Genomic DNA, 12,349 nt, shown 5'->3' on the forward strand with positions numbered 1-12,349 from the left:
TCAGTATTAAAGAGAACACGAGGTGTATTTAAAGAGTGTTATCTGCATACAGAGGCTGGATCTGCCTATACAGCCCAGCCTCTGTTGCTATCCCAAACCCCACTAAGGTCCCCTGCACTCTGCAATCCCTCATAAATCACAGCAGTGCTGTGAGGCTGTGTTTACATCTGTAGTGTCAGTCTCAGCTGCTCCCCCGTCTCCTGCATAGCACCGGTCCCTGCCCCCCTCCCTTCCCTCGAATCAGCAGGAAGGGAAGTGATACAGGCGGGGACTGGAGTTCTGCAGGAGGCGGGGAGAGCAGCAGACTGACACTATAGAGATAAACACAGCCAGCTCTGACAAGCTGTTTGTCAGCAGCGTGGCTGTGATTTATGAGGGATTGCAGAGTGCAGGGGGACCTTAGGGGGGGTTTGGGATAGCAACAGAGGCTGGGCTGTATAGGCAGATCCAGCCTCTGTATGCAGATAATATTCTTCAAACCCGACTCGGGTTCTCTTTAAATAGCTCCAGACTGAACGGAGATCTGGTCAGTAGAATGCCAATACCTGGGTGAGTAACCTCTCAATTACAGTCTGTTCGGGACTCTGCATAGGCAAGGCAAGAGGAGGCACTTGGGGAGGGGAGTGAAACGCCTTTCCATCATCAGGCGCATGTAGGCACGTGCCTACAGTGCCTTATGGAAAATGCGGCCTTGCGTCCGCTGCATTCTTTCAGGGGATTGGCCACAATTCAGCTGCTGTATAATGCAACCAAATTGCAATATTTACAGTATGAAGCATGTTAGTGGTTGGCATGCAGTGTGGTTGCACTGCAGGTCATGTCTCTTGGGCAGCTGTAGTCTGCTCAGATCTACACGCATGGTTCAATTGCCATAACACACCAGTCCGAAATGTCTCCAGTGCAAGTTTTATAAGAGTGACTGCTGTAAACTACTCTTGTGAATAAGCCCTAAAAATATTATGCCAGGCAAGTTCCAATTTTTCCAATCGCTTCTTCCCATTGATTTTAAATGGAACCAGAGATGAACGATTCACACAAAATAAACATATCAGTCGATAGCTTGTAAAGAATAAATGTTCTATCTGATAATTTTGCCACTCTGGTGTGTCTTTTTGAGTGTTTTTTATCCATTATTGCTCCAGGAAAAATCCAATATGGCCGCCGGCTCATATCCCTTCTGCTTCCAGGTTATGAGCTGTTCTGGATGTGCTGTCTAGGCTCTATGAGGCTATAGACAAGCAGGGTTGATGCTGCAGCCTTTCATCTGTGTGCTTTCAACTTTATTATTCTGGTATGCTGTGTGGCTGCCTGTGTGGCACACAGATCACACAGCCACACTTGTCTGTTTCAGAGCTTCTTTCTGCAGGAGCAGGCCCTCCCATGTCATCAGCTCTGAGTATGCAAAGCAGGAAAGCTGAGCCAGGAGGGGGCAGGCTTGGGTTTGAAAAGACTCCAAAGAAGACTCAGCTATAATGATTCCAGGTCAAACCTAGACTGAATGCTCAGTCAGGGATTCTTATCACAGCTGATAACAGATAGATTAAGCAGAGAAGAATGAAACTAAAAGCAGGGTAGGTGTTTACGGTCATGTTCCCACTGATAAATGTAATAAAATACATGAGGGTGCTTAGTCTCTGGTTCTCTTTAAAAACATACAAAATCATTGGATATTTTTTTTTTAAACAAACCATTTCTTGGGTCTAATGTTGTCCATAGTATACCCACCTCTTTTTTAAAGATAGTGAATTTAGATGCACAACCGAAACATCTGCCATTCATGACTCCTGTAAAATACAAGACAAAGACTGAGTACCTTCTTTCTGTATGCTTATATTGACTTACATTATATGTTAATGCCTTAGAAGCAAAGCAGAGTTATGGCTTTGCGTGGCTGTACTAGGAACACTGGATAGTAGCCAGCTTCACTGGCTGGAGCACCATACAGTGATTAGTTCTTCGTTCTTCCAGCATATGCATTAGTTTTCTCTGTGAAGCCGAAAGACAGCTAACTCTGCTGCAGGAAAACTCCTCGGTGGTGTCAATGCTATTCCCCCTCCAGGTTATTGCAACTCTGGGGGGGGGGGGGGAAACAACACATATAATCTGGGCATTGGCTATTGCAGATGGTCGAATTATCTTTTTTTGTTTTGTAATTTGAGCTCAGGCTATTGCTGGCGACTAAATTAGTCAATGAGCACTGCTATAGCCGTAATTCTCATTGTGGCCTGCGGTGGCACCCAAAGCGCTGAAATTAGCTGATTCGCCGCTGTTGCTCATGCACATCGCTGATGATGAAGCTAATGACCTCGGCTAGAGCCGCTTGCAAGTCAGTGAATCATTGTGTCAGATTTCACATACAATAGCAGTAAAAAGTAAGTGAACCCTTTGGAATGATATGGATTTCTGAACAAATTGGTCGTAAAATGTGATCGGATCTTCATCTAAGACACAAAAATAGACAATCACAGTTTGCTTAAACTAATACCACACAAATAATTAAATGTTTCCATGTTTTTATTGAACATACCATGTAAACATTCACAGTGCAGGTGGAAAAGGTATGTGAACCCTTGGATTTAATAACTGGTTGAACCTTCTTTGGCATCAATAACTTCAACCAAACATTTCCTGTAGTTGCAGATCAGACGTGCACAACAGTCAGGAGAAATTTATGACCATTGGTCTTTACAGCACTGTTTCAGTTCAGCAATATTCTTGGGCAGTCTGGTGTAAATCGCTTTCTTGAGGTTATGCCAAAGCATCTTAATCGGGTTGAGGTCAGGACTCTGACTGGGCCACTCCAGAAGGCGTATTTTCTTCTGTTTAAACCATTCTGTTAATTTACTTCTATGATTTGGGTTGTTGTCCTGTTGCAACATCCATCTTCTGCCAAGCTTCAGCTGGTGAAAAGATGGCCTTAAGGCTGGTTTCACACCAGGACGTTGCGTTTTAGGGGACGTTATGGTCGCATAACGGGCCCCAAACGCAACGCCTGGTGCTCTCTAATGTGGACGTCAGAGTGAGCCGCGTTGTGCAGCTCACTCTGGCGTCCGTGATGCCGTGATGCGCACTCTTGGACGCATGCGGCATCACGTGGTCCCGCCTGGCCAATCGCCGCACAGAGCGGCCGCTCCAGGAAGTAAACACTGCACGTCACTGAGTGCAGTGAATATTAATTAGCCATGTGCTTGGCCACTCTCCGCTCCTCCCCAACATTACAGCGCATGTGCAAGCAGTCTAACGGCTCTGCCGCTTATAAAGTACTGCATGCAGTACGTTCTGTTATGGCGCAGCGTTACTGAGTAACGCAACGTGGGCACTGTGAACAGCCCATTGATTTTTCATTGCTGTGTGGTGGGGTGCGTTACAGGCTGCTCTAACGTGCGCCTGTAACGTCCCACTGTGAAACCAGCCTGAGTTCTCCTGCAAAATGTGTTGATAAACTGTTTTTCCTTCAATGATAGCAATCCGTCCAGGCCCTGATGCAGCAAAGCAGCCACAAACCATGATGCCCCCACCCCCATACTTCACAATTGGGATGAGGTTTTGATGCTGGTGTGCTGTGCCTCATCTTCTAAACACATAGGGCTCGTTCACACTAAGGGCGTTTTTGCCCTTTTTTCAAGTGCTGGCGATTTTCAAAATCGATCATAAAACACTTGTGCAGTGAATCTCTATGAAAAGGTTCATATCAGCGCACTGCGCCCGCTTTGCGGTCGGAAAAGAAGGGCCTGTACCATTTTTTGGGCGTTTTTGCTATAATGGAAGGTATTTGAAAAATGCAAAACGCTCACAAAATCGCTTTGTGCAGCGATTGCTTGAGCATTTTTAAGAATACATTGTATTTATTATTTTCCGGGTCAAAGAGTTCACTTCCTGACTTGCGTCAGGGAGTGAATTACAAAATCGCTCTGTAAAAGCGCTTAGAAATGCGCTTTTACCAGAAACGCAGCACGCAGTAGAGCGCCAGGAGGGGGGAAAAAAGTGCACAAAAACGCAAAACGCTTGCGTTTTCAATTTTAGGTGTGAATGAGGACATAGTGTTGTGTGTTTCTTCCAAAGAACTCAACTTTAGTTTCATCTGTCCACAAAATATTTTGCCAGTACTGCTGTGGAACATCCAAGTGCTCTTTTGCAAACTTCAAACATGCAGTACTTTTTTTTTGGGGGGGGGGGGGGGGAAGGGGGTGCGACGTTTAGGGCGCATCCAATGCAACCTTATAGGTGCATAGGGTGCGCCGTTTTCGTTTTGCGAGCAACGGGATTTGCACGCGCAAAGTTTTTGCGTGTGGTACTTTGCGCACAAGCTCTAATTAGCACGCGCTAAGTTTCTTTAGGCGTGATTTTCACAAGCGTGCTAACAGTTAGCACCGCTTTGTGAATCAAGCCCAAGATCACATTTTATGACCAATTTGTGCAGAAATCCACATCATTCCAAAGGGTTCATATACTTTTTACTGCCACTGTACATATGTGCAAGAACTGGCATATGCACAAAAGAATGTGCTCCACAGTTGCCAAGCTCTGGCGCACGTCCTCGATCACTCTAATCGTGAGCGTTCTGCGCATGCGCAGCAGAGATTTCCCCATACAGCGCATGTGCAGAGTGCTCCCATCAACAGGAGCATGATCAGGGTGTACGTGAACCAGAGGATTGTTCAGGTAAGGCGTGGTTACAGAGCGGCTGCAGGGGGCTGGTAGAAGCCCCAGGTAAGTTAAACTTGTTTTTTCCACTTCAATTTAGGTTCCCTTTAACATACGTAGTATTTTTTGGTGACGATAGCATGTATGAGGAGGCTTTGCTATTGACCACTAAAATGGGGGCGAAATTATGGTTACAAAAAATTGATTATGATGTTTCACAATACGATTTTGCCCCGTAATTGCGAATTACAATGCCAAATTAGGATTATACAAAAAAATGTGTACTTATCACTACTGACAGCACCCAGCCCCCTCCAGACATGTTGTTAATTCTAAGCAGCTCCAGCTAATTACCTGCATCTCTGAAGTTACTCCTGTTACTGACCTTGTCCTATTTGACTACTGACCTCTAAATTGACCCAGCTTGTATGGATTCCTGATCTCCTTTGCCAGTTGCAGATCTAGCCTGTTTGAACGCTCTTGATCTGGGAAAGTCCTTGCTAACCACACTCCAAAAAGTCTGTAAGCTACGGTTACCAGATTTTTCTGGGCCCTTCCTGCAGGAAGTGGCTTCTTGCTACTGCATAGGTATGGACTGTACTCACTTATGCACAGTACAACAGTGTTTATACTCAGACAGGAGTGCGGCCACAAGCAGTGTCAGACTGGAAGCTGGAAAAGCTGAGGAAATCCACTTGCTGGCCAAGCAGCAGTCATCAGGTGTTGCTGTTCACAGTGAAGACTTGCTGCAGGTTTCTATTGGGAGTGAAAACACAGGGTATCTGCTGCTTGGCCAGCAGGTGGATTTCCTCAGTTTTTACACTTCCCAGTCTGACTCTGGCCACAAGAACAACGACAAGCAGTTGCCAGATATGTTTAGAAGGCCCTTGCAAATCCGATTTGCGATTATGATCTACAAATCCAATTTGCGATTCTGATTTTAACTGGATGCCAGCAACACAAGAAGAAAAATGCAGAAAAACGCAGTACAAGGGACATTTTTTAATCGTATCAAAAATCTGAATCACATGTAAAATCGCATCAAAATCGTAATTGCATGTAGTGTAAAAGTGCCGCGAGAAGGATTCTGGAAGCGTCCAGATTACCCAGAGGTTTCCCTCTACTGAGGTAAGTAACTTTTACCTTATTTCTCCTTACAAGTTCACTTTCCACTATCACAAATTTAATACACTGCCGAGAAACAGCTAAGTGGGGGACACAAAAGAGGATGGGAGCACGGAATATTATATTGCCACCCCTTATGCCCCCAGCTACATCTCTGATCTATGGCGGGCCAATATTTTCAGGAGGCAGAAATGGAGCATGGAAGCCAACTGTGTGGCCACAGAGTCCGGGAGCTGAGACATTATGCGGCCCATCTGGGACATCCGGTGAACCACCTGGGACTTTGGTTGGGACATATTTGTGCCTGGGACAGGGGGCCCTAAAGGTGCATACAAACATCCTATCAGGACTGTCCGATTTTACTACTTCCATGTAGTATGAGAGCTTACCTACAGAATCTGTTTGTAGTATTCAAAACCTGTTGACCCTCATGGTTCATGCAAGTGGTAAATTGGCCAATCAAGATTAGATGTGTGTGTGCACCTTAATTCAGGGACATGTCCCAAGTAAACTGGCAGATCTGGTCACTGTATGTAAGCACAAGTGTACTTGTGTAGGTCAAAAGCCTCAAGCTACAGTGGGATGCGAAAATTTGGGTAACGTTGTTAATCATAATGATCTTCCTGTATAAATCGGTTGTTACGATAAAAAATGTCAGTTAAATATATCATATAGGAGACACACACAGTGATATTTGAGAAGTGACGTTTATTGCATTTACAGAAAGTGCTCAATAATTGTTTAAATAAAATTAGGCAGCTGCATACATTTGGGCACTGTTGTCATTTTATTGATTCCAAAACCTTTAGAACTAATTATTGGAACTCAAATTGGCTTGGTAAGCTCAGGGACCCCTGACCTACATACACATGTGAATCTAATTATAAGAAAGAGTATTTAAGGGGGTCAATTGTAAGTTTCCCTCCTCTTTTAAATTTCTTTGAAGATTAGCAACATGGGGGTCTAAAAAAAACTCTAAAATGACCTGAAGACAAAGATTGTTCACCATCATGGGTTAGGGGAAGGATACAGAAAGCTGTCTCAGAGATTTCAGCTGTCTGTTTCCGCAGTTAGGAACATATTGGGTATCATTCATAAACAGGCTGTCGGTAGTGCGGGAAAACACCGTTCTTCTCCGCAACCGGTAATTAAGACTTCTGGGTGGGCATTCATAAAGAAGTCTGCCTGTTGCTGAAGAAGTGCGGAGGTTTTCTGGAGGAAGCTGGCGGCAGCGTGGCGGAAGACATGCGGAAACTTAAAAGCTGCCCGGTTCCCTCCCTGCGCTGCTCTGTCTGATGCTGCTTGGGAGGTCCCTCCCATTCATTTATATGTATTCCGCCCGCCTATCGCTACTGTCGAGCAAGCGGTATTTTCCTTCCGGATACCGCTTGCTCTAATCTTTATGAATGGATGTGTTTGTTACTTTTTCTAGATTAATCTAGAAAAACTCCGCACAAGGCGGAAATGTATCGCTCTGTCACCTTTTCATGCGGAAAGAGCCTTTATGAATGGGGCTTATGCTGAGTGGTCGGGAAAGTCACCGGTGTTAAGCATTTCCGCATGCGGAAATGCTTTATGAATGATACCCATTGAGGAAATGGAAGACCACAGGCTCAGTTCAAGTTAAGGCTTGAAGTGGCAGACCAAGAAAAATCTTGGATAAACAGAAGCGACGAATGGCGAGAACAGTCAGTCAACCCACAGATGGAGTCACTGTGCATTGTTCAATCATTCAGCGCACTTTACACAAAGAGATGCTGTATGCAAAGGAAGCCTTTTCTCCACTCACAGCACAAACAGAGCCGCTTGAGGTATGCTAAAGTACATTTGGACAAGCCCACTTCATTTTGGAATAAGGTGCTGTGGACTGATGAAACTAAAATTTAGTTATTTGGGCATAACAAGGGGCGTTATGCATGGAGGAAAAACAACACAGCATTCCAAGAAAAACACCTGCTACCTACAGTAAAATATGGTGTTGGTTCCATCATGCTGTGGGGCTTTGTGGCCAGTGCAGGGACAAAGTTGAGGGATGCATGGATTCCTCAACTGTAGATCAGATCCACCCGGTTGGATCTTCAGATCGGCAGATAATTGTCTGATCTGCAGATGAAGGTCCATTAAACAAGGCGTGTATGGGATCTGCAGATGTCATAGACTATGAATGCATTTTGCAGGAATGGATCTTTTTCAGGGATTGATCTTTTGCAGATACTGATCTGTTGCGTGTGTACAGCATCTTTGTGTGCAGCATCTTGCAAAGATTTTTATCTGATGGGGAGTTCAGCTCCATAGAATAGACTGTGTAGAGTATGGCTCTCATACTACATGAAAGGGGGTAAAATTGGTCTGTGATCTTTCATTTTCCAAAGACTTTTATCTGACGTGTGTACCCACCTTTAGTCCCCAGACCTGAATATAATTGAAAATATGTGTGCGAGTTAAAGGGAGCTGTGCATGCTCGGAAGCCATCAACCTGAATGAACTAGAGAGGTTTTGTAAAGAGGAATGGTTCAAAATACCTTCAAGCAGAATCCAGACTCTCATTGGAACCTACAGGAAGCGTTTAGAGGCTGTAATTTCTGCAAAAAGAGGATCTACTAAATATTGATTTCATTTATTTTTTGTGGTGCCCACATTTATGCACCTGCCCAATTTTGTTTAAATAATTGCACACTTTCTATAAATCCAATAAACTTCATTTAACTTCTCAAACATCACTGTGTGCATCTCCTATATGATATATTTAACTGACTTTTTATCGTAACAACCAATGATTTATACAGGAAAATCATGACGATTAACAAGGTTGCCCAAACTTTCGCATCCCCTTGTATATATACGGTATTTTCATCACCTGAAACACTGCTGCTAAACATTTTTGCTCAACATTTTGGTAAAACTCTATACAGAATGAGCTAAATGATTGCATGTGGTAAACATAAGTCAGAAAATTTCAGACAGAAAAAAAAGACCATGTTGATATTCACAAAGTTTTCCTCATGATATTGCAGTAATAATGCATAAAATTGTTGGTAAAAATTGGTAAAATTGTTGACCTTTTTTTAGAAAAAAAAAACTAAAATCTATATGAAAAAGGGGCACATTATTTTTGCCTTAAATACTGACTTTTTATCACCTGCTAGTACCTGGTGATATTTTTCAATTCCCGTGAAATTAAATGACGTCTAGAGGCTTTAGCACTGTGTTTGCTGGACTTTTATTAAAGAAAACCTGTAACTAAAAAAAAGTTCCCCTGAGGGGTAATCACCTCGGGTGGGGGAAGCCTCCGGATCCTATCCCCATCCTCCTGCGTCCCACGGCGGTCTCGCTGTGCCCCTTCGAACAGCGGGGATGTAAATATTTACCTTCCTGGCTCCAGCACAGGCGCAGTATCGGCTCTCCGCTCAGAGATAGGCGGAAATAGCCGATCGCTGTCGGTCCGCTCTACTGTGCAGGCGCAAGTCTCCTGAGATCGGCTATTTCTGTCCGTTTCCGTCGTGAGAGCCGCCACCCGCTGGAGCCAGGGAAGGTAAATATATCAAGCCTTGTCAGGCTTGTCGGGGGAGGATTGCGGGACGCTTCGGGGGAGCCAGCTCAGGATTGCCTGCAGCTACAGGGATGGGGAAAGCCTCGAGGTTAGTTGCCCTAGGGGTCTTTTTTTTTTTTTTAATACAGGGTCTCTTTAACATTTATTTTGACAATTTTTTACCGCATATTTACCGACTGTTTTATGCTGTTTCCACACTTTTTTCTGCCATCTACTCGCATGCGTAACATTTTTAGTGAATGCGGAAAAAATTTAAAAATTATCGATGGCTGTAATTTAGCGGTAAAAAAGTTTACAAAGTGTGGGATTGTGAATAGAGCCCAATGTAGTTAATGTTTCTGACGTCCCCTTCAACAATCAACTAAGTAATGCCTGGTACACACGATGCAATTTCCATTCAGATCAAGGTCCGATCTGATTTCTGATCATTTTTTCTAATCGATTTTCAACAGAAGTGATCAAAATAATCCTGTTTATTCTTCCTTTTCCACTCTCCACAGGGCACAATGATCTGTGTTAGCCAGCACCTATTCAGCAGGAGACCTTAGGCAAGTCTCCCTAACACTGCTACTGCCTATAGAGCGGATCCTAGTGGCTGCAGCTCTGGCGCTTTGAGTCCGCCAGGAGAAAAGCGCTATATAAGTGTTTGTCTTCTGTCTGTCTGTGTTAAAATGTCAGCTGAAACAATCAGGGAAGTTAATTTTGGGTGAAATCTGTTCCAACAATTTGTATGAAGCCCACCTACTGAGCTCCTAACAGAACCCTGTAAAGTTATGGTGTGCTATTTCTATGTAATTTGGGGACAAAGAACATGTAAGTAGACCTCCAAGCACAAATGCAAAATAAAATATCCTAATTTAAAGTAGCCACATAAATCAGTGACAAAACCTATTGCAAAGCACAAACCGGTGGCAGACTGAAAGTGCCATATTTTTGTTCTCGAATAACTGTCTTTACTATGTCAAATAAGACATAAAAACCATCTGCAAACCAACCAAACCGCTAGCCCTCAAATCATCAGTTTTGCCCCATTTTCCCCAAATCTTTACCTCAGCGCAATGACAGCCCTCTTTCTCAGCCCTCCAGTAAGTTTCAGGAAATATCCACCAATTCGAGCCACACAGCATTCTGGGAACTGTAGTACAGGGACGGCTTTGCCTTCATAGAGTTGTTCTGACCACCAGCTACGCTACACTACACCTTCCAGCGTGCTTTGCGCGAAAGCGTATTAATGCTGCGACTGTGTTTCTGCAACCCAACCAGCCTGGACCAAGAATCTCCAGGATCCGAGGATCGGAGAAACGGTGTGTGAGAGTGCTGAGGGAGACTGAGAGCGACCATGGCTCCGGGGAAGACTCCGGCCTCCAAGGAGCTGCTGCAGATGGATCTATATGGGCTTCTGGCTGTGGCCCCGGATTCCACAGAGAGGGAGGTGAGAATTGGGGAAATGGCTGCAAAACGTATCCGCTGCACTTATCATAGCTCCCGACAGTCCCTCTTTCTAAGTAAATATATATATTTCTCTACTAAAAAATGTGTTTGACTCTAAACTTTATTCCCATCCTTTAAATTGATATATTACTTTACTAATGTTAATATGAAGGAAATGAACCAGGATAGAAAGGACCAGTGTGGTTTGAATTATAAAACATATTTTTCTTATGAAATCTTTATGGTATGCGGTGACGGGGTGTGATCAGGTGTGTGCCAGGGAGTGGCATAAGTGGCCCTATTTCTCATCTCAAAAAGTTGGGAGGTATGCATTGTAATTGCATGTGTGCTGCATGTCCACTTATATCCGTGTGGGGATGGAGAGGGAGGATATTGCAGTAGACTGAATATGGCTCAGCCCCCAAGATTTGCAATTCTGCTGGCTGCCTTATACCCTCTAATACGACCCAACACTGTCCTCCTCCATTTCTCCCTCCAGCTTGTGCTCTCCCTGGCCCTCTGCACGATTTGATGCAGCATTGTTGCTGCTCAACTGTTGTGGTAAGCTGCTCTGCCATGCTCTCCAACTTGATCCCTACTTTTCCATGATCTGTCGCATTTCATTGTGCAATAACATGCCCCGGGTCACTGAGAAGAGACAGCCAGTGGGGATGAAGATGGGGAGCATGGGCAGCGCACTGCACCAGGACAGTGCTGTAACAAGGAAACACAGTAGAGTTGAGAAAAGAGATTGAGGGTTGGCGGCAGCTGGTTTGGGGGCCCTGAGGGCTGAATTTGCTGTGGGGCTAGGGGTAGAGTGACCAGATTTTTGTTGGTTCAACCTGGGGGGGGGGGTGAGTCCAGGGGCAGCGCGCCGCGCCGGAAAAATGGGGGGATGCGGCATGCGCAGCGCGCTGTGCCGAGAAATGGGTGTGGCCATGACATTGTATGGGCGGAGCTAACATAATGATGTAACAGCGAGGCATGAGAAAGCAGTGTTTACGCCATGATGTGGTCAGACGAGGTTTCGCATCATGGGTGTGCAGAAACTGTATGATGCTATTTAATAGTGTACCGTAACCCCAAAGCAGCAACCATAGACAACTATGACCATTAAATAATAAATGCAGCAACTGTTACCCCAGGCACCAGAAAATAAACGCAATGTGGGCAAAATTTCAGCACAAAATAAATGCAATGGGCAACATGTCAGCACAAAATAAATGCATTGTGGGCAACATGTCAGCACAAAATAAACGCACTGCGGGCAAACATGTCAGCACAAAATAAACGCACTGCAGGCAAACATGTCAGTACAAAATAAACGCATTGTGGGCAACACCTGGGGAAAAAAAGCATTTACTCACCTGGCAGAAGACTCCTCTGGCTCGCATCTCCCCCGGACGATCCTCCTGCAGTCTGCCACGCTGACAGGCAGAGCAGGGCTACGGCAAGATGGCACCCGAAGCCCTATACTGGAGACACAAATAGTCTCCAGTACAGGGCTTTGGCAGCCATCTTGCCATAGCCCTGCACGCCTGCCGGTGTCGAAACACCGGCAGACAGTAAGGAGGCTGGAGCGGGGCTACGGGCAATGAA

The 12,349-nt window shown here is 44.8% G+C and overlaps 2 protein-coding genes across 2 annotated transcripts in view; one reads left to right on the top strand and one right to left on the bottom strand.

Annotated features, from left to right (window-relative positions):
• Nucleotides 1–10,435, bottom strand: part of ZFYVE19 (zinc finger FYVE-type containing 19) — a 62,781-nt gene extending 52,346 nt beyond the window's left edge. The window contains exons 1-2 of the mRNA XM_068253381.1: nucleotides 10,369–10,435; nucleotides 1,726–1,784 (exon numbers count right to left, since the gene is read on the bottom strand). Coding sequence (XP_068109482.1) covers nucleotides 1,726–1,779 — 54 coding nt within the window. The 5' untranslated portion in view covers nucleotides 1,780–1,784; nucleotides 10,369–10,435. The remainder of the gene's footprint in view (nucleotides 1–1,725; nucleotides 1,785–10,368) is intronic.
• Nucleotides 10,436–10,533: 98 nt separating this feature from the next.
• The window catches only part of DNAJC17 (DnaJ heat shock protein family (Hsp40) member C17), a 40,326-nt gene continuing 38,510 nt past the window's right edge, over nucleotides 10,534–12,349 (top strand). The window contains exon 1 of the mRNA XM_068251671.1: nucleotides 10,534–10,751. Within this exon, the coding sequence (XP_068107772.1) occupies nucleotides 10,659–10,751 (93 nt within the window). The 5' untranslated portion in view covers nucleotides 10,534–10,658. The remainder of the gene's footprint in view (nucleotides 10,752–12,349) is intronic.

Source organism: Hyperolius riggenbachi, chromosome 9 (assembly GCF_040937935.1).
Source record: "Hyperolius riggenbachi isolate aHypRig1 chromosome 9, aHypRig1.pri, whole genome shotgun sequence".
Taxonomy (NCBI): domain Eukaryota; kingdom Metazoa; phylum Chordata; class Amphibia; order Anura; family Hyperoliidae; genus Hyperolius; species Hyperolius riggenbachi.